General features: G+C 48.2%; 2 protein-coding genes across 3 annotated transcripts in view; one reads left to right on the top strand and one right to left on the bottom strand.

Moving 5' to 3' along the window:
* The window catches only part of GPR180 (G protein-coupled receptor 180), a 290,031-nt gene that overhangs the window by 85,009 nt on the left and 182,867 nt on the right, over nt 1-22,155 (top strand). The gene's annotated exons all lie outside the window — the stretch shown is intronic.
* SOX21 (SRY-box transcription factor 21) lies at nt 5,793-20,222 on the bottom strand. 2 transcript variants are annotated; one of them, XR_014237211.1, is made up of 5 exons: nt 19,862-20,222; nt 13,873-14,192; nt 8,130-9,987; nt 7,309-7,345; nt 5,793-6,238 (listed from the first exon to the last, which is right to left on the bottom strand). XR_014237211.1 is itself a non-coding variant. In XM_082366178.1 (5 exons), exon 1 carries the CDS (start codon nt 18,603-18,605, stop codon nt 17,775-17,777), a length of 831 nt encoding a protein of 276 aa, XP_082222304.1. In that variant the 5' UTR covers nt 18,606-18,743; the 3' UTR covers nt 5,793-6,238; nt 7,309-7,345; nt 8,130-9,987; nt 10,817-14,192; nt 17,722-17,774. The 2 variants fall into 2 exon arrangements, 1 of the variants encoding a protein (XP_082222304.1); XM_082366178.1 differs by lacking the exon at nt 19,862-20,222 and adding an exon at nt 17,722-18,743 and having other exon boundaries at nt 10,817-14,192.

Here is a 22,155-nt window from a genome sequence, read left to right on the forward strand (position 1 = left end):
ATAAAACCCCAGAAAAACAACGAAATGAAGTGGAGATAGCCAATCTTCCAGAAAAAGAATTCAGAATAACGACCGTGAAGATGATCCAGGACCTCAGAAAATGAAAGGAGGCAAAGACCGAGAAGATGCAAGAAATGTTTAACAAAGACCTAGAAGAATTAAAGAACAAACACCTAGAAGAATTAAAGAACAAATAAACAGAGATGAACAATACAATAACTGAAATGAAAAATACACTAGAAGGAATCAGTAGCAGAATAACTGAAGCAGAAGAACGGATAAGTGACCGGGAAGACAGAATGGTGGAACTCATTGCTGTGGAACAGAATAAAGAAAAAGAATGAAAAGAAATGAAGACAGCCTAAGAGACCTCTGGGACAACATTAAATGCACCAACATTCACATTATAGAGGTCCCAGAAGGAGAAGAGAGAGAGAAAGGACCCGAGAAAATATTGGAAGAGATTATAGTTGAAAACTTCCTTAACACGAGAAAGGAAATAGCCACCCAAGTCCAGGAAGTGCAGAGAGTCCCAGGCAGGATAAACCCAAGGAGAAACATGCCGAGACACACAGTAATCAAACTGACAAAAATTAAAGACAATGAAAAATTATTGAAAGCAACAAGGGAAAAATGACAGATAACATACAAGGGAACTCCCATAAGGTTAACAGCTGATTTCTCAGCAGAACCTACAAGCCAGAAGGGAGTGGCACGGTATATTTAAAGTGAGGAAAGGGAAAAACCTACAACCAAGATTACTCTACCTGGCAAGGATTTCATTCAGATCCGACTGAGAAATCAAAAGGTTTACAGACAAGCAAAAGCTAAGAGAATTCAGCACCATCAAACCACCTCTACAACAAATGCTAAAGGAACTTCTCTAAGTGGGAAGCACAGGAGAAGAAAAGGACCTACAAAAACAAACCCATAACAATTAAGAAATGGTAATAGGAACAAACATATTGATAAGTACCTTAAACGTGAATGGATTAAATGCTCCAACCAAAAGACACAGGCTTGCTGAATGGATACAAAAACAAGACCCATATATATGCTGTCTACAAGAGACCCACTTCAGACCTAGGGACACATACAGACTGAAAGTGAGGGGATGGACAAAGATATTCCATGCAAATGGAAATCAAAAGAAAGCTGGAGTAGCAATACTCATATCAGATAAAATAAACTTTAAAATAAAACATGTTACAAGAGACAAGGAAGGACACTACATAATGATCAAGGGATCAATCCAAGAAGATATAACAACTATAAGTATATATGCACCCAACATAGGAGCAGCTCAATACATAAGGCAGCTGCTAACGGCTACAAAAGAGGAAATCGACAGTAACACAGTAATAGTGGGGGACTTTAACACCTCACTTACACCAATGGACAGATCATCCAGACAGAAAATTAATAAGGAAACACAACATTTAAATGACACAATAGACCAGATAGATTTAACTGATATTTATAGGACATTCCATCCAAAAACAGCAGATCACACTTTCTTCTCAAGTGCACATGGAACATTCTCCAGGATAGATCACATCTTGGGTCACAAATCAAGCTGCAGTAAATTTACAAAAATTGAAATCATATGAAGCAGCTTTTCCAACCACAACGCTATGAGATTGGAAATCAATTACAGGGGAAAAAACGTAAAAAACACAAACACATGGAAGCTAAACAATACGTTACTAAATAACCAAGAGATCGCTGAAGAAATCAAACAGGAAATCAAAAAGTACCTAGAGACAAATGACAACGAAAAAACGACGATCCAAAACCACTGGGATGCAGCAAAAGCAGTTCTAAGAGGGAAGTTTATAGCAATACAATTCTAGTGCAAGAAACACAAAAAATCTCAAATAAACAACCTAACTTTACACCTAAAGGAACTAGAGAAAGAAGAACAAACAAAACCCAAAGTTAGTAGAAGAAATCATAAAATCAGAGCAGAAATAAATGAAATAGAAACAAAGAAAGCAATAGTAAAGATCAATAAAACTAAAAGCTGTTTCTTTGAGAACATAAACAAAATTGATAAACCATTAGCCAGACTCATCAAGAAAAAGAGGGAGAGGACTCAAATCAGTAAAATTAGAAAAGAAGAAGGAGAAGTTACAACGGACACCGCAGAAATACAAAGCATCCTAAGAGACTACTACAAGCAACTCCATGCCAATAAAATGGACAACCTGGAAGAAATGGACAAATTCTTAGAAAGGTATAACCTTCCAAGACTGAACCAGGAAGAAATAGAAAATATAAACAGACCAATCACAAGTAATGAAATTGAAACTGTGATTTAAAATCTTCCAACAAACAAAAGTCCAGGACCAGATGGCTTCACAGGTGAATTCTATCAAACATTTAGAGAAGAGCTAACATCCATCCTTCTCAAACTCTCCCAAAAAATTGCAGAGGAAGGAACACTCCCAAACTCCTTCTATGAGGCCACCATCACCCTGATACGAAAACCAGACAAAGATACTACAAAAAAAGAAAATTACAGACCAATATCACTGATGAATATAGATGCAAAAATCCTCAACAAAATACTAGCAAACAGAATCCAACAACACATTAAAAGGATCATACACCATGATCAAGTGGGATTTATCCCAGGGATGCAAGGATTCTTCAATATACGCAAATCAATCAATGTGATACACCATATTGACAAATTGAAGAAGAAAAACCATATGATCATCTCAATAGATGCAGAAAAAGCTTTTGACAAAACTCAACACCCATTTATGATAAAAACTCTCCAGAAAGTGGGCATAGAGGGAACCTACCTCAACATAATAAAGCCCATCTACGACAAACCCACAGCCAACATCGTCCTTAATGGTGAAAAACTGAAGCCATTTCCACTAAGGTCAGGAATAAGACAAGGTTGCCCACTCTCACCACTCTTATTCAACATAGTTTTGGGAGTTTTGGCCACAGCAATCAGAGAAGGAAAAGAAATAAAAGGAATCCAAATCGGAAAAGAAGAAGTAAAGCTGTCACTGTTTGCAGATGACATGATACTATACATAGAGAATCCTAAAGATGCTACCAGAAAACTACTAGAGCTAATCAATGAATTTGGTAAAGTTGCAGGATACAAAATTAATGCACAGAAATCTCTTGCATTCCTATACACTAATGAGGAAAAATCTGAAAGAGAAATTAAGGAAACACTCCCATTTACCATTGCAACAAAAAGAATAAAATACCTAGGAATAAACCTACCTAAGGAGACAAAAGACCTGTATGCAGAAAACTATAAGACACTGATGAAAGAAATTAAAGATGATACCAACAGGTGGAGAGAGATACCATGTTCTTGGATTGGAAGAATCAATATTGTGAAAATGACTATACTACCCAAAGCAATCTACAGATTCAATGCAATCCTTATCAAATTACCAATGGCATTTTTTACGGAACAAATAATCTTAAAATTTGTATGGAAACACAAAAGAACCTGAATAGCCAAAGCAGTCTTGAGGGAAAAAAACAGAGCTGGAGGAATCAGACTGCCTGACTTCAGACTATACTACAAAGTTACAGTAATCAAGACAATATGGTACTGGCACAAAAACAGAAACAGAGATCAATGGAACAAGATAGAAAGCCCAGAGATAAACCCACGCACCTACGGTCAACTAATCTATGACCAAGGAGGCAAGGATATACAATGGAGAAAAGACAGCCTCTTCAATAAGTGGTGCTGGGAAAACTGGACAGCTACATGTAAAAGAATGAAATTACAACACTCCCTAACGCCATACACAAAAATAAGCTCAAAATGGTTTAGAGACCTAAATGTAAGACTGGATACTATAAAACTGTTAGAGGAAAACATAGGAAGAACACTCTTTGACATAAATCACAGCAAGATCTTTTTTGATCCACCTCCTAGAGTAATGGAAATAAAAACAAAAATAAACAAATGGGACCTAATGAAACTTCAAAGCTTTTGCACAGCAAAGGAAACCATAAACAAGATGAAAAGACAACCCTCAGAATGGGAGAAAATATTTGCAAACGAATCAACGGACAAAGGATTAATCTCCAAAATATATAAACAGCTCATGCAGCTCAATATTGAAAAAACAAACAACCCAATCCAAAAATGGGCAGAAGACCTAAATAGACATTTCTCCAAAGAAGACATACAGATGGCCAAGAAACAAATGAAAAGCTGCTCAACATCCCTAATTATTAGAGAAATGCAAATCAAAACTGCAATGAGGTATCACCTCACACCAGTTAGAATGGACGTCATCAGAAAATCTACAAACAACAAATGCTGGAGAGGATGTGGAGAAAAAGGAACCCTCCTGCACTGTTGGTGGGAATGTAAATTGATACAGCCACCATGGAGAACAGTATGGAGGTTCCTTAAAAAACTAAAAATAGAATTACCATATGACCCAGCAATCCCACTACTGGGCATATACCTAGAGAAAACCATAATTCAAGAAGACACATGCACCCCAATGTTCATTGCAGCACTGTTTACAATAGCCAGGTTATGGAAGCAACCTAAATGCCCATCGACAGACGAATGGATAAAGAAGTTGTGGTACATATATACAATGGAATATTACTCAGCCATAAAAAGGAATGAAATTGGGTCATTTGTTGAGACGTGGATGGATCTAGAGACTGTCATACAGAGTGAAGTAAGTCAGAAAGAGAAAAACAAATATCATATATTAACGCATATATGTGGAATGTAGAAAAATGGTACAGATGAACCGGTTTGCAGGGCAGAAATTGAGACACAGATGTAGAGAACAAACGTATGGACACCAAGGGGGGAAAGCGGCGAGGGGGTGGGGGTGGGGGGGTGATGAATTGGGAGATTGGGATTGACATGTATACACTGATGTGTATAAAATTGATGACTAATAATAACCTGCTGTATAAAAAAATAAAATAAAATTCAAAAAAAAGAAGACAACTGCAGTTTGTTGGCAGATTGAAGAATGTTTTAATCAGTTCCAGCTGCTATAACAAAATATCATACACTGAGTGGCTTATAAACAACAGAAATTTATTTATCACAGATCTGGAGGCTGGGAAGTCCAAGATTAAGATGCCAGCGGATTCAGCATCTGGTGAGGGTCCACTTCCTGATTCACAGAGAGCTGTCTTCTGGCTGTGTCCTCACATAGCAGAAGGGGCAAGGGAGCTCTCTGGAATCTCTTGGCCCTAATCCCATTCATGAGGGCTCCACCGTCATGAGCTAATCACTTCCCACTGGGCATCAGGATTTAACCTATGAACTTGGGAGGGAAAGAAACATTCAGTCTATAGCAGAGAATACTGAAAGAGTTCCTATCTTTCCTGATAAAACTTGATAAGAGGTTGGAGAGAAGTAGAACCAGGAAGGGAAAATGGCAGAGTATCCAGCGAGGAAGTAGAAAAACCAGGTGAGTGTGGTGCCCGTGCAGCCAAGTAGCTTTTAGGAGGAGAGAGTGACCAACTCTGTCAAATGCTGTAGATCAAGGTAGATGAGAACTGACCGTTTGATTTAGGAAGTCACTGGTGACCTGGATGAGAGCAGAGTTTGGTGGAGTGGTGTTGGAGGAGGGGGACAAACCCCAACTAGAGGGAGTTTAAGAGAAAAGAGGAAACTGGGAATTATAGATAGGGAATATAGTTATCTTTTGTTTTTCAATCAACTCACTGTAAAGGGGAGCAGAGAAGTGGTAGCTAGAGGGAAAAATGGGGTCATGAGAGGTTTTTTGTTTGTTTGTTTTTTAGTGAGAGGATAGCAATTGTTTTTTTTTTTTTGGTATATATACTGACAAGAATGATTTAGTAGAAGGAAATTTTTGACATTGCAAGAGGAAAGAGGAGAGATTTTCTGGAGCCATATCTAGTATGTCACGTGGTGTATTAGTTATCTCATGCTGCATAACAAATCATCCCCAAACCTAATGGCTTAAAACAACACACGTTGATTATCTCATGATTTCTGTGGGTTAGGGTTCCAGGAGCACCTGTTGAGGGCCTCTGGCTCAGTGTCTCTCCCCAGGCTACAATCAAGGTGTCAGCCATGGCTGCTATCACCTCCAGGCTCAACCAAGTGAGAAGCCATTTCCATGTCACTCAACTCTACTGGTGACAGATTTCAGGTCCTTGCTGGCCTTTAGCCAGAGACACAAGGGCCTCTCCATGGAGCAGCTCACGAAATGGCAGCTGGCTTCCCTCAGAACAAGAGCTAAGAGAAAGAAAGAAGGGGAAGTCATTGTTTTGTAACTTAACCAGGAAGTGCCATCCCATCACTTTGCCTTATTTTATTTGTTAGGAGCAATTCACTAGCTCTAGCCTACACTCAAAGGGAGAGGTTTACACAGAGGCATGAATTCCAGGATGTGGGGATCACTGGGGGCATTTGAAAGGCTCCCTATCAGAGAGGGGATGAGATTTGTGCCCAAGTAGAGAAGCCAGCCCTCACCGGGAGCGAGGATCGTTCATCCGTAGTCACAGGAGAGAAGGAAGCATTTGAAGGCACACAGAAGCTCGTAAGTAGGTAACTGTGAGGGTGGAGGCAAAAGTATTTGCTCCTTAGCACTGAGCACCTTGGAAAATGGCAGGAGATAACATGAGGAACCAGGGCTCATTTTCCTTTGTTCCTCTGTTGTATCCTTCAGCAGAGCCACAAGGATTCTAAATCCAGCACAACACAGCTTTCTACCGTCTCACATCCTTAACAACGAAGCATTTAAAGCGTCACACCAGGATTTGCTAACAGTTTTACTTACCTGAACTCAGAAAAATGTCAGAAAACCCACAAGGAACTATGAGCAGGAGAAGGAAACAAAGAGGAGATGGGGAGAGAAGAAAAGGTGAGGCATCATCTGTGGAATCCACTCCCTGGCTGGGTTTTCAGGCATGGGTTTCTCCCATTTTTCAAAAGTCATATTAAGCCAGAAGCCTTTTTGCCATTGAACATTTGTGGTTCAAGGGGAAAGGCTTTTTGATGGTTTGTTTTGTTAAAGCAGAAAAGTGAGACAAACATTTTATCTTCACTAACAGCATACCCAGACCGATCTGCTGGCAGTCATGATAGAGTGGATTTCAACTTGGAGAGTGGGGTACACCAGAAACAGCAAATTATCAAGGGCTTCGGTTTTGATTTTCAAGGCTGTCAGGGGAGGAAATCTTATTGTTGCTAAGAATATGGAAGGTTTCTTCCTTAGCTCTATACTGGGAGGCAGCAAGGTGAATAAAAGCGTTTAGGCTCTGGGGCCGCTAAATACGGTCTAGAATCCCAGCTCCACTACTTACCTTGGGAAAACTCCACCCCGCCCCCCTCGCTTCCCATCTGTAAATAGGAAGTACGGGAAGGTTAGAGAGAAACAGAGGAAATGGCTTCCAGGGGGCGCCATTCACACGAAGACGGTGCTTCCTGACCTTGGACATCTGAGAGGCTCACTGGCACAAAACAGGAGCTCTGGAACAGCAGTTGTTACTGGGGGCTCATTCCCATCCCTGGATGACTTAGGGTTCTCTGCCTTGCTCTTATATAGACGAAATTTCTCCCACATGCATTCTGTCCGGCTCCGCTCCCCATCTTTTAGTCCAGGAGCCCAAGTGCTTACTTCTCGCCCACTCCAGACCCTCTCCTAAGAGAGCTTTCCCAGCAGGGAGCACTCCTTAGCCGACAGAACCATCCAGAATTCTCCAGACCTCCTCCAAGTCTTGCTCTACCTCCCAGAGCTGCCAGACCCTGTTCTTCCTGCGGAAAAAGAGCTTCCAGTCGCGGACTAGCGTGTCCTTTACATTCACTTCACTGGTGAAGTTGGCCCAGGACCTAGGCTGGGGCGAGTGGTAAACAGGTGCCCCAAGCCTGTAGCAGCGGACAAGTCATTTTCAAGGAACACTTCTCGAGAAAGCCGCGGGCCGTGTGATGGGATCGGAACTGGGGCTTGATCTCCCCAAGCTTTAGCAGGAAGGTAAACCCTGCTCTTACGGGCCTCATTCTCTTGACCTCGGACAAGCTCTAGGGGAAAAAAAAAAAAGCAAGGAGCGCGCTCGCTCTGGGCGGGAGCTCACCCCACCCACGGAAACCGCCCGCGCGTCCTTGTCGCGCGAAGGGCGCCTCTCACCCTCCAGCGCTTCTCTGCGCCCCGCAGGGACACCGCCCGGAGCGCGTGGCCCTTGGGGGTGCGGAAGTTGACTTTGCTTTGCTCACACACGGGGTCGGGGCGAAGGTGGCAGCCTGGGTGCGACGTGGGGCGCTGGCGTTTCCGCAGCTGCGTGAGACTGAGGCTGGAGGAAGGCCTAAGGCCCAGCGAGGCCTGGATCCGGCTAAATCCCCGGGGCCTGGGCCAGGGGCACGCCCAGCCTCCTCCTCCTGAGCCGCGGGGCTGCTCTGGGCCGCGGGCGCCGATTCAGGCCCGGCCCAGGCCTGCGGCCCAGGGTGTGCAGGCGAGGAGACGGACGTGGGGCCGTGGGCTGCGAGGCCTACTTGCACACTCCGCTCCGTCACTTCTCACAGCTGGCCAGGGCAAGACGTCCCCGCTCCGGGGAAACAAAGGGGCCCAAGGGCGACTTTTCCGAGCGGGAGATGGAGGGGGCTTTGGAAGTGCACCGGGTGGGTGATTACTCCCCGCGGCCGCGCATCCGCTCGCGAACATCAGAAACCCACCGTCTTCTGCGAGAGGTCCCCTCCCTCGAATTCGCAGCTCGACGTCTTCCTTCCCGCAGTGGGTCACGACCTCCATCGTGCGCGCCCGAGGGCACGTTCAGGGCCCCCCAGTTTTGCGCAGAGACTCGCGTTGGGTAACCCTGGCCCCAAACTTGAGGGGTGAGGCGAGCACCCTTCACGTCCCCCACCTCCAGGTTCTCAAAGTATGCCCCTCTGTATACTGAGGCCGAGGCAGCTTTCTAGAAAGAGAGGAAACGGTATCCCAAGCCCCCGGGGAGTGGGTGCGCGCCGGTCTGTGCCGTCCGCCGTGCATCGGGCATCCAGGTGGGGGGCGTGTCCCGGGCGTGGGGACGCAGAATGACGGGCTGGCTCGGGCGACCTCTGTCCCCACCGGATCATGAACGCGAGCCTCGCCTGTTCCAGCTCTCTGCGTCCGAAGAGGCAAGCGCGAGCGGCTGGGCGCCGCCGCCGCGGGCTCATGTTTATTCACGCCGCCTTAAACAGCCTGTTTGGATACATATTAATCAGCCGCCCTAACTACTTACTCAGGTCTAGGTTTGCAGGAGAAAAACGAGCCCCTGAAAAGGAGGAATAGCAAGTGGGCATCCAGAAGCGCAAAGAAGCCTCGGTCTGGGGCAAAGCTGTGGGCGCCTGTGTCCCCCCGGCCCCCGTGGCGAGCAGCCGGAGGCGGGGCGGTGGCTGAGGAGCCGATGGGCCATTAGCTAAGGGCCTTGTTTCTGCCGCTGGCTCTTGTCTTACCGATGGAGCTGGGGACGAGCTCCTTGGTAGTCCTGAGGGTCTATCGGGGGCAGATTTCCCGGGAAGGAAAAGGAGCTTGAGTTTCACAGTCCCTCGCTGGCACCGACCCCTCCTCTGAAGTCGCATCGTAATTGTGATTTAATTTTCTTAAGTAAGTTTCAGGCTGCAAAAAATCTGTTTCCCACTGTGGGTTCGCAGGAGTTAATATCGTTGGGGAGAGGCTGGCCCCAATTTTAGAGATTCGTCTTTCTAACGTGACTCCCTCCATCTGCAGGAGGGGTCACCGAGTCTGGGTGAGGGCACTTTCAGGACCCTCCCCTGCTTCCGGATCCCTCAACGCCACACGGAAGCTTCCAGAGCCCGCGTGATCATCGCCTCCCGGTGCCTTCCCTCCCCGAGGGGGCAGTCTCTTTTCCCAGTTGGGGCTGAACCAGCAGGGGCTTTGCGGAGGAGGTAGGGTCGGGGGCGGCTGAGGTCCGCGGTCCTTCACCTCCTCCTGCTGTTCGGCGTGTCCCGTCACTCATCAGCCCTGGCGGCACCTTCCCCAGGTGTTGAACCTGAGGGCAAGAGGGAGTGTCAGTAGTAAGGCAGTTCTTTTTCTCGTCCTGATTTTTTCTTTATCCTCCCTTCCTTCCTTCCTTCCTTCCGTTTCGCCCGGCACCCGCTTTTCCTATGCTTCCCTGAAGTGGTTCTCCATGCCCCCTCCCAGGCTCTACGTGCGTTGTCTCACTCCCCGTCACTGAACCGGTCTATGCAGGCAGAGGGAGGCCGTCTAGGCCATTTAGATGATCCAGTTCAAAACAAACACCATTACCAAAACTTCGGCCAAGTGGGAGAGAGCGAGGGAGAGCGGATGCGCAAACGTTTGTTGGGCAGAATTAGCGTGTGTTCTAGAAATAGTTAATTTTTAAAATATTAAAAAAAAAAAGAATTCGCGTGTGTTTGAGCGCGGTTCTAATCCCACACAATTTCCCCCGACTCCTGATGTCCGCATAGACCTTCAGTCTGCCGGAATCTCGGAGACTACTCCCAAGCTCGGGGTTTACCATCTGGTGGTACATAAACCGGGGTCCGCTCCAAACCAGGTGTGTGTGTGTGTGTGTGTGTGTGTGTGTGTGTGTGTGTGTGTGTGTGTGGTGTGTTCTTCGCATGTGCGCGTGCGTGAGCTTTGGACATGAAATACCCACAGGGCAAATGGGAAAGGAGCTAAAGAGTCCCCTGAACTCAGTGGCAGTACCTGTGGGGGACTCCATGGAGGACAGGCTGGATTCCCTGCGGATGTCACCGTGGTGACATTGTAGGAAGCAAAAAGCTTGCCCCCCACCCCCTGAGAGCCCTTTTAAAGGTACTCGGTCTTCTGCAAACATACTTCTCTCCACTCCTGACCTTATGAAAAGATGGCCCCCGTGGAGCAACCGATCTGAAAAGCCTCACTTGGTCTGTGTTATCCTAGGCTGGGCCTCTCCTTTCGGGATTTCAAGCTTTCTACGAGTGGCTAATTACCTTGGGGTGATCCCGAAATAAAATGCTGGGGTGAGGTGGGTAGGGAGGAGGGTGCGCCAGTGAAATTGACAATCCAGTAATATCATTTTGTGAAGAGAGACTGAAGACGTCCTGGTAATTTCCCTTAAGAAATCTGGTTTTACTGGTCGATCTCAGTAGGAGAATTCTTTGCCTAGAGGCTTGAAATGAGTAATAGGCCATGTGTCTCCAAGTCTTCGGCTAATATGATAATAAATACGTTCAAGGAGAGCAACGGAGTGTTTACAATTAGTACCTAAACTTCTTCTGTTTGTCAAAAAGTCCCTAAATAACCCCTCCCCCAATCAAGCGAGGAGCCCAAAGGAGGTAGAAATCAGGTAGAGAAATCTTCAAAAGGAATTAAAAAACCAAAGCCGATTTTATTTCCTCCAGTCAAGTGTGAATGATGGGGCAGCCGCGGCAAGGGTGATGGAGTCTACCTGACAAAGCGTGCAGTGAGGGGCTGGGGAGAGTGGCGGGGGGGCGGTCACAAAAACGGAGGCGTTGAAGTCGTTGCCTAGTGGGTACCACTTCCCTGCTCTGCGCCGAGGCGGTTTCCAAAGGCCCAGTGGCCACCTGGAACCTGGAACAACGGGTCACTGCCTCCCACAACTGCCCATCACCCCAATCTCTGTGCTTTTTATCTCCTCAAAGTGACTCCCAACGGGTTTATCCGGATAGAACCCTTCGCAAGTTTTTCAGATTTGTCGGTTTCTAGGAACTTGCATGTTTTAAGTGGAGCCGAAACCGCGAAGGCTCGGGTTACACTTTAATATATGCGAGGCTTCCGCGCGACCCCCGTCACTTGGTAAGGCTCAACTGCTTCTTTAAAAAGAAGAAGCGGGGAGGGGGGGGGGGAGAACACTGCTTTTAAAGTTCGGGACACCCCCCCCCTTTTGTCTCAACAATTCAGAAGCAGTTGTCACTGCTTCTCAGAACCCAGCTTCCCGCCGGCCGTCGGGGAGGTCGGGAGAGCTGCTGCTCAGAGCGCTCTCTGAACCTACGCGCGTTCGCAGGGACGTGTCAGCTGGGCCGTCTATAATTTGCATTATTCATTTAAGTTTGCGCAGCGCTGAAAGCCGCTGGAAAGTTCGACGGCTGGGTGGCCCAGCAGCCGGGCAGGCTTGGCGGTCAACCATTGAACATAAAACAACTGACAAGGTTACCGACGCCTGCCCCCGGGGCAGCGAAGGGAGCCTGAGGACAGCGCAGATCTCCGCGGGTTCGCGCCCTGCCTCCGCCAGCAATTCAGGCAGGAGGTTCCCTGTTGCGTGGGGTTCAGTCAAAGGCTTACAAGCCAGGAGGGGAAAGGGGGGGTAGGAGCCAAAGGGAGAAGCCCGCGAGAAAGAGCTAAGCTTTAAGTGTATTCTAATTCTTTAAGGGGGTGGGTCCAATGTTCTACGCAGCCAGATGGGACTCCTCACAAGCTTTGGGGCGGATTTGGGGGTGAGGACAGAGTGAGGAATGGGGGGGGGGGCAGTAGTTGCTCGTCACTTGTTTGGTCTTCACATCTTTTCCAGCGGCCCAGGTAGGCTGAAGACAAAACCCTTCAGGTTTTGGACCGTTCCCCTAGATAAGGTGGAGGTTAGGGGCAGTGAAATGCGAAAGCCATCCTTGGTATTCCTCCTCCCCGACATCCATAGGAGGCCAGGGTTCCTCTGTCAAACTTACATGCGTTCATTCATTCCACAACTATTCATTCAGCACCTACCATGTACCAGACGCTGTATGAGACTCTCAAAAACGCAGTATAAATGGAAAGCAGGCCCCAAACCCTGAGTCTAAGGATTGGCTCCCTGGACTGTTCTAAAATCAGCATGCATCTTGGAATGGCCAGACTTGCCGCTCCACGGATTCCAACGCTGGGCGCAGGGACACAGGAAACATAACTTCTGCATAACTTTTACTTCTTTCCTTTTTTCTTTTTTAAAGTAGCAAAGGACCATTAATTAGAAGAATAATTACTGCTACCCTATATTATCCCAACCTGTTCAATTTCTATCTGTTGCAGACAATGCTAATAATGGCAATTATTGCTTCTATAAACACCCCGAGGCGGCACTCTCCTCCCGCAGTGTGTGTGTGTGTGTGTGTGTTTAAAGAATATATATTAAAAGTTCCCCCGCTCATTTGCATAGCTTCATCTTTACCTTTGCCCATTCAGTCCTTGCAAAAAAAAAGCATATCTATTCAAAACCCTTGCAAAAAGCATATCTATTCAAAGGGCATTTAGTCCATTTCTTTCTTGGCCGGTAAACCTATTCATCAATTGTTCTGCCTTGTAGATCGCATTCTAATGCTAATCTAGCGTGTTAAATATCTTTTTGTTCCCCTTTCACCGTTTTGTCATTCAGTTTATCCAGTTTTGGTCACCCATTTTATTTATTTATGCGCCTGCTCCTATTCAGGGGCTCATGTATTTTTTATTATGTTGTTTCACTGTCACGCAGTGTCAACTTAGTCTATTCAATGGGGGCTACTTGAAGGCCGGAGGGACAAAGCGTGTACACATTGCACCGCTATTCATTCCGGCCAGCTGGATCGGCTGAAAAAAAAACCTTGTGAAAAGAAACGCCTCACAATGGACACAGAAGAAGTGCACAATGCTAACAGTTTTCCAAATACCACTGATTGGTTTCTTCACAATGAGGAGAAAGCCGCCGCTTTTTCTTAGCTCCACTTCAACAAACAACGCTCTCACAAAACCTCCCAACCCTGCGTTTTGTTCCTGGACAAAACCTCCTCGACTGTCTAAACGCTCCCACTGAAGGACAAAAAAAAAAGGATAAAAAAAACCCTCTTTTCACTATGTCCCCCCCCCTCGTTTCTTTTTCCTGCAAGAGAGAAAAAAAGAATGGGGGGGGGGTGGAGGGATTGTCAGTGAATTAATGATATCAGTCTTTTAAAAGAAGAGGGCTGACCTTTGAGATGCACTGGGCTGAGAGAGAAAGAACGGGGAGAGATTAATAAAGTTTGGTTGGCGCTCTCTCTGCCTCCGCTGGGCTGTGAGCACAAGAAAGACACGGATCCTTCGGGCGGGCCAGTTGCGGGAACTTCACTCTCCCCGAGGGTGCGGCGGCGGCGGCGGGGAGCGGCCGAGCCGCGCTCTGATTGGCTGGCGCACGGGTCCCTCTCTGCTCAGGGAAGATGGTCGAATCTTGTCTCCATCTTCTGCGCCCCTCGCCTAGGCTACCCAGAGCCGGGGCGGGAGAGGGAGATTCATGCTGTTTCGTTCTACTTTCTTCGGGGCGGGGGGGGGGAGAAGAGGAGGAGGAAATTGTCAAATGAAGTGACAACGGCAGCCAGCCCCGCTGCTGTCTGGAAGCCCTCCCTCGCACGGCAGCGTCCCCCAGCTCTGGTCCTTACGGCTGCAACAGAACAATTCCACCTGTTTGCTCAAAGCCCGAGGGCAACACTCCTGGCCCCTCGGGTGTGAGGGTTGTGTAAAGCCGTTAGGCAACCGAGAGACTACCTAAGGAATGTCGTAGCCTTTTTAAACCTTAAAAAGGAACGAAAATGTAGAAGAGCAAAAAGCAGGAAGGGAAGGAAGGAAAGAAGGAGAGGAGAGAAGAGGGGAAAGAGATAGAGATGGATAGAGAGAGACAGATCTCGAGTACGCAGCAGCTCTTTGCCTACCGAGGGCTGTATTCACGGGTCACTTTCTGACCCTCACAGGCACACCCGGCCCTTCCTCCACGCCCTCTGGCCCCCGAGTCGCACCCCCTTACTTCTGCACAGTCTAACTCGGAGGGCGACTTTCTCCAGGCGCAACTTGTTAGCAAGACCACTGGAGTCGGGGGGTGATAAACCAGTCCCCCCGCTAGGCCTGTGGACTACTCAGACAGCCGCGCAATCTGTTGGCTGTGTGACCCCGTGTGCTCCCCCGCGGCACCCTCCCCCCCCCCTCACCCGTCTTTCTAGTCCTGCTCTCGTTCATCCACACTCCGGAGCGTTGCTCCCAGAAAACGCCGATCATTAGGGAAAGGGGAGGGGACGGGAGGGGGCGGGGAATCTTCGGCCGGCGGGGCCGAGCTGGAAGGCTCTGGGAGGTGACTAAGATTTAGGGCTGGGGTGATTTCCAGCGAGCCGCAGGAAGTTCCGTGTTGAGAAGTGATGGGCTGCTACAAAAGGGAAAGACGAAGCCTTGAAAGGATTTAATTAACCGTGTCAGGGATAATTACCCCTGGACAGTCCAAATTAGTTTTGCATAATCGCTCAGAACCATATGAATTAACTTATAATATTGCGAAGAGCTCGGGGAATAAGAGGAGAGGGATCGTTTTAATTAGTGAATCAGGGTCAAACCAGCAGAGCCTATTTTTCACATTTCCAAAACTTTTCATGGTTCTTAAAATATTATTCCGTTGGGGGAAAACAATGACTTTAAAGAGTTGGATCGCTTATAAAGACGTGGAGCTCCAGAGACGGTCTCTGTCGGTAGGGAAACTAGTTTAGGACTAGTTGAGTCTTGTATCTTGAGAAGTTCTATCTTGGTGGGGCGAAAATAAAGATCTCCCTGCAGTTAATTTTTTTTTTCTCTGATATTCTTCCTGGCGCCCTATAATTTCTTTTCTAATATTAAAATCCTTTACGATTTCAAACCTTTCTCCAGTGGAAACTTGTCTAGCCTTGGAAATTCAACCCTCTCCATTAGAATTTGTTATATTTCTATTTTAATGCCACTAGCATGACAGAATAAAGCCTTAAAGAGGCCCAAAGTTGTAAAATGTCGTTAGCAGTGATTATCCTTACAAATAAAATCTTAAGGTGTAAATAAGGAATATGCCAAAGATACACGAACAAATTACACTGATTTAAGCAGTGGAGCTCTCCGACTAACAGGATAAAGTGGTCAGGCAACTTTCTCCTCTTAAAATGTTACTGGAAACTAGTGAAATGCTTTAAACGGTCTGGATGTTTTCAATGGGCTCTGTTCTACTGGTTCATGAATGCCTTCTCCACCACCCGCCCCCCCCCCCCAAGATAATACAACTACTTGGTTTTTTTTTTTTTTTTTAATCTTTCCTATTCACGATTAAAAATGTGATAAATCAGGTTTTTGGCTATGAATAACAATGGCTTGATTTAGATTTCCTAGTAAATCTATTCAAAAGTGAAACAAAGGCTGCCTTTGGAGGATACCTTACACTTCACCTGGACCAGGCACGTAAGGGCAATTCAGATAAAAATCTTGTTAGGAACTCAACAAGAAATAAAGGATTTTCTCTTTTCCCTGGTTCAGGCTTTATTTAAACTCTTTGTTCAGAAAAAATGAACAGAGTGATAGTCGGATTCTAATTTACAGATATAGCTTAGACGTCTAATATTAAATTAGAAGATCACACAAGAAAACCATTTACACATAAAGGTTAAAACCAATACTTAAACTTTTTAAAACTTTATATTACATAAAGCCAAAATGAAACTAAATACATGTTAGCCAACTTCATTCACAAACATTAGTCAAAATATATACATTTAAAAAGAAAAAGAACTACAAATGAGGTTCTTTTCTCTAAAATGTGTTTTATCATAATTTGCAAATGAATTGCAGGTGATCTAAAAAATAAGCTAATTAGGGAGGGAACTCCAAAACACATTTAAACGGTTTGAGTTGGAGAAATGCTAGCTGAAACAGAGAGGCATCTGTCAAAACAATTCTGGTTTTTGTTTTGTTTTGCTAAATAATAAATATATAATTACCACTCAGACAAAAAAAGTCTGATTTAATCTTAGATAAAATTGCGGTTCTGAAATAGACCCGCAATTTTTAAAAGTTAACTTTGACATTTGTTCAAAATGTTTTAGAGTCTAAAACCGACTCAGATTTAGGGCAACGCAAATAACACATTTTCAGACTTAATGTTTTCAAGGACATATACACATTTACAATCTTAAGGTGAAACTCAAGTCATAAGGGGAAAATAGGAATAAGGCCTTTTCTCTTTCTGTGTAAACTGTGTCAAAAATCCAAGCGAGTGGACTGAGGGAGACTTCTAGCAGTTTTTTGTTTGTTTGTTTGTTTGTTTTTTAAGGGAGAAAATCCAATTGACAACTTTTCATCTCACACATATTTCTTGCTTGCCGTCCTTGCTCTCGAGAAAGAGCTCTTGCTCTGATTTGCATATGCTATGATAAACAAAAGAAACCGTGATCATCTCACACACAAAAGGCCAGATTCGAGCCGGTCACTGGTCAAGAATGGATCCGGCCTGGGGGTTCTGCTTGAGAGAACAGAGATTTGCAAAGTTCAAATGGTACAAATAGGGAGCAAGGCTGCTCAGAGCCATCCCGCTCCGAGAAACTAATGACACAGATCAGCTTTTCCCTTGTGCCAACCATTTCAGACCCAACATTTGAACAGAGTGCATGCAACAGCGACCAGGAGAAAAGAATAATAACAATAAAAGAAAGATAATGGGAAACAAAAACAAAACCGACAATAAACTTCCAACAAAGAAAGCTGGAAAGCCCAACATATCAAAAAGTTACTCCTCCACCTCTGTGGGCCATAACGCAACAGGTTCCGAAGTGCAAAGCAAACATCAACTGCTGCGAGATACAACTGCCCTCTTTAAAGTTGTCTGCCGGGGTGCAGGTCTGAAATGACCCTGTGAATTCACACGCACACTCGCCCGCGCACTCGCGCGCTCGGCCACTCGCGCCCCGACTGGCCTCTCTGCCTCCGCCTGGCACCTATACATCTTATGTACATACAAACCGGGGCCCCCGTCGCGGGAGGGCGCTCGGGGGGGCCGCAGAGCTCGTACCTATACATATGTACACGTGTGCACACCGGTCCTCGCGAGGCGGCCCCGCGGGGTCATAGCGCGGCGGCGTAGGCCGCGGGGTAGGGGTCCAGCTGAGGCTTGCCCATGCCGGGCAGTAGGATGTAGGCGAGCGGCGGCTGCAACCCGGGGCTGGGCCACGCGCTGCAGTTGCACGGGATCATATAGCCCGGGTTGCCCGGGCTGGGGTGCGAGTGCGTGTGCCCCCCGGCGGCCGCCGCCGCCGCTGCAGCCGCCGCCGCCGCGCCGTGGAAGGCGCCCGCGCCCGCGGTCGGGTAGCCCAGCGACGACGCGTACGGGAGACCGGACGAGGAGGACGAGATCTCTGCCATCTTGGAGCCCAGGTCGAGCAGCGAGTAGGGGCTGCCGGCGGCGGCGGCGGCGGCGGCTGCGGCGGCGGCGGCGGCCGACTGCGGGAAGAAGACGCGGGCGGCAGCCGCGGCGGCGGCGGCGGCCGCCTTCTCGGGGTTGGCGAGCAGCGACTCGGGCACCAGGCCGCCACCCGCGCCCGCGTGCAGCCCGGCGCCCGCCTTGAGTGCCGGGTGCTCGGCGTCGGTCACGCCGCCCAGGCCGTAGGGCACAGGGAAGGCGAACTTGTCCTTCTTGAGCAGCGTCTTGGGCTTGCGCCTCGGCCGGTACTTGTAGTCTGGGTGCTCCTTCATGTGCATGGCGCGCAGGCGCTTCGCCTCGTCGATGAACGGCCGCTTCTCCGATTCGGTGAGCAGCTTCCACTCGGCGCCCAGGCGCTTGCTGATCTCCGAGTTGTGCATCTTGGGGTTCTCCTGGGCCATCTTGCGCCGCTGAGCCCGCGACCAGACCATGAAGGCATTCATGGGCCGCTTGACGTGGTCCACCGGCTTGGACATGCTCTCGCCGTGCCGCGGCTGCAGCCCGCCGCCGCCGCCGCCCGCGCCGTCGCTGTCGGCCCGGAGGAAATCAATGTTGGCTGTCCGCGGGGACCCTTCCGGCCCGCCGCGCTCGCCGCGCCCCACTTCGCACCCCGGCGTCGCTCCCGCCCGGGAGGAGGAGGGGGCCGGGGGACCAGCCCCGGGCCGCGCCGCTCCCCTGGCCGCCCTGCTCTCTCCGGCCAAGCGCTCGGGAAAATCCTCTCCGGGGCGCGATAACTTCTCGGCGGTGTCCCCACCCCACGGTGGCAGTCTGCCCTTTGCTTTCTTTTTTGTCCTTCCTCTCCAGTTGCGTTCGCTCGCGAACTCCCCGCAGGTAGCCGCCACCGGGCAGCGCTCTCCCGGTCCTCGGTCTTTTCTCTGTTAAAGGCACAGCAGCCGGGAAACTTGCGTCGCGGAGGCTCCACCAGGTTGAGCTGAGGAGTCAGCCGCCGCGCGCTGCCAAGTGCCAAAGGGGGCTCTCGGCGGCTGGAGTGTTTGGGTTCTCCTCGGTGACTTTCTCATTTGACAGTAGCAGATGGGGGTGGGGGTAGGAGGGGAGGTGGCCCCGGAGGAGGAAGAGGAGGGGGGAGACGGAGGAGGGTCCGGGCGCACCGAGGGAACGCAGAGCGCAGCAATGGATATAAATACAAATACAGCAGCACCAGCCGGTCTTCCTCACTCGGGGCAGGCAGGGCGCGCTGACGGGAACCCCCTAATGAGCTGGGGTTTTGCGGGGGGAGCTCTCCGCGCCCCAGCACCTGCCTCGTGGGTCTTCCTCTCCGGCTGCCGGTCGGGGAAGGAGGTTGGGTGAGGCTTGAGCGAGCCTAGGATCTCCGGGCCTCAAAGGAAATCCTCCTGGCTCGCCGAAGCGCCGCGTCTCGCTGTCCCTCGAGCCATGCCGGCTCCGCTCGCTCCAAGCCCCTCCTGGCTCTCCGGCCGACTCGGGCTCCCGGAGCGCACCGGGCGTGGAACGCGGCCCGGCTTCCGGGCAGGCGGCGGGCCCAGCACCGGCCGCGTCCCCTCCTCGGTCCTCTGGGCCTCCGCCCGGGACTTGCAACTAACTTCGCCCAAGTTTCCTGCGCCGGCGCCGCGGCGCCCCTCTCGACGCGCTCGCCTCGGGGCGTGCGCCCGCGTGTGCTCCGCGCCCGGGGCCCCTCTGTCCTGGCTTCCCCGGCGAGAGCCTAGAGGGCGGAGGTGCGGGGTGGGTGGGGGATTTAAGGAAGACGCGCCATCACCTCAGTTCGCAGGTCCGCGCTGGGGCTGCTCCCGATTCCCCCAGTTCCGCAGCACAGGGGGCCCCTCCGCGGCCCAGGCCGCCAGTCCGCCGCTCCCGAGGCGACAGGAGCCCTGTGCACGGGCTCAGGTGAGTGTCGCTACCTGCGTGTGCACGCGCCCGGAGCCGGCGCTGGGTGTGCATGTCCAGCCGCGGCTGAGTGTGTGTATATCTGGGGGCATGCGGAGGAGGTGGAGCCCAGGACTCCAGGAGGGAGGAGGGCCCCGCGGAGCCTCCTCCCGCTCCCACACCCCCAGGACCGCGAATTAAACAGGATCCCCTCCGCCCCCCTCATACTCCTCCTCCCACCCCTTTTCACTTGAGAGCAGGTTTAGGCGAGTGGAGAGTCCGGAGCGCGCCGCCGAGTTTGCGCACTGTTTGGCCTTGGCAACCCCCTGGTGTCATCCCGGCTACCCTGGCCGGCCGGAGCAGCCCTGGTCGCGGCTGTGGGATCCTCTGCCAGGAGGAAGGAGGCGCGCACGTGGAGCGGAGCCTCACGAGCTTCGGAGGAAGAGGGGACCCACCCTAGAAAATGTTGGAGACTTTTCCTAGCAAGAAAGTGCTCATTTTCCTTGGAGGTCCAGATGTTGCTTGCAGCAGATGCTTCCCGAATTTTCTTGCACTGGTGATGCATCCAGTCAGAGGTCGTGGAGTGAAAAATAACTGAGAGGGACTGAGCGTGCTCTTGGCAACCCTTTCGAAAAGGACGTAGCCCAGGCATCCTTGGCTGACTATTCAGATCTTTTAAAATTCTGGGGGTTTGTTTTGTTTCTATTCTAGTCGTCAGTCATGCATATGCTGATCTCTTTATCTTTAAGGTACAGTTAACTCACAGTATCTCACTTAAACGCACGGTTAGGGTGAGGTGTTCAAAATCACTAAGAAGTATAAAACGTCTCTCTGAAAGACAAAAGCGAAACATACTAATCACTCTATATTGGAATATTTTTATGCTGTTAAGCACAATTTTCTTTAGTAAGAGCAGTTTTTTTCTTTATATTTGACATAATGCAAAAATCAAGCAGCACGATTTTGTTTGCATATTTTCCGGACTTCTTGGTATGCTGCAGCTCACTTATAACATGATCAGTCTGGAGATTTCATTCACCAGTTGGCCTGCCCTTCAGGGAGAACTTGCTTGCCTTCTTTCTTTGGCAGTTCGGATTTGACCTAGCCATGTGGTGTGTACAAGTAGGACATTCTATAATCAGTTAACTCTTTAAGTCTTGCCAGCAATTCATGTTCAATTCACACACAGACACATAGGCAGACACAAAGTACTGATTGAACTTAAATAAAAAGTTTTTAGGCCATCAGTTTTAGTTTAAAGTTAGGTTCGTTTTATTGCTCATTTTAATAAAAGAATAGTGATTGTTGCTTTTTTTTTTTTTTTAGCTGCTGTGAGGACATATAGAAATGCAAATCAGCAGTGAAATGTATGGGAGTGGCTATCTTTCTTAAGATACCACACTGCAAATATTTACTTTGTATCAGCCCTTGTATTGCTAAAACAATTGGACTGATTTCTTTAGAACCATATTCCTTTACAGGCTCTATAAAGACGCTCTGTTGCTCACAGACTCTGGGTGGAGCAACGTTAAAACCCCAGCAGGTGCAATTACATAGACTAGAATATTAAATATACTGTTTTGTGATGATAAACTAGAAAAGTATCATCCCTGAGCTTTTAACCTACTAACTTGTATGATAGGTTTGACACAAAAATATTACACACTGTCATACAAAGAACATATGTATAAGGATGCAAGTTATGAAAACTGTTATTCATTAAAAACATTGTGAATAAAGTTGAGTCTAATCCCGAAAATTATTTTGATATATACAAAAGGATAAGTATTGAGAAAAAATTTTATATTGGTGAGTTAAATTATTACGTATTCTTTTCCAATTTAAGTTTAAAAATCAGTTGCAGTAAATTATTACCATGAAAAGAAATGTTTGCGTATATGATTGAAACGTATGCTTGTATGTGCAATATCTTATAAAAATAAAATACGTAAGCTTCCTGGGATATAGTTTCATAAATTGTGCAGTATCGCCTGTTTAGTGTTATTAAATGAACCAAATTTGAAAGTTCTTAAGTCCATGAATGTTGAACTGTGGGGGGGGAAAGGTGTTCCCATACCTAAGGAGAAAACGGCTGTTTGTGTGCTTGTTTGTTCTTCACCAAATGAAACTTCAAAATAGGAGAGATTTGGTTTTTAACTTTGGTTTTTGGGGGATCAGTATTCTTGG

Source organism: Balaenoptera borealis (genome assembly GCF_965194805.1).
Source record: "Balaenoptera borealis genome assembly, chromosome: 18".
Taxonomy (NCBI): Eukaryota; Metazoa; Chordata; class Mammalia; order Artiodactyla; family Balaenopteridae; genus Balaenoptera; species Balaenoptera borealis.

Bases quoted from the DNA above. Each gene is read 5' to 3' on its own strand.
- SOX21 (XM_082366178.1), bottom strand. From the start codon at position 18,605: ATGTCCAAGCCGGTGGACCACGTCAAGCGGCCCATGAATGCCTTCATG.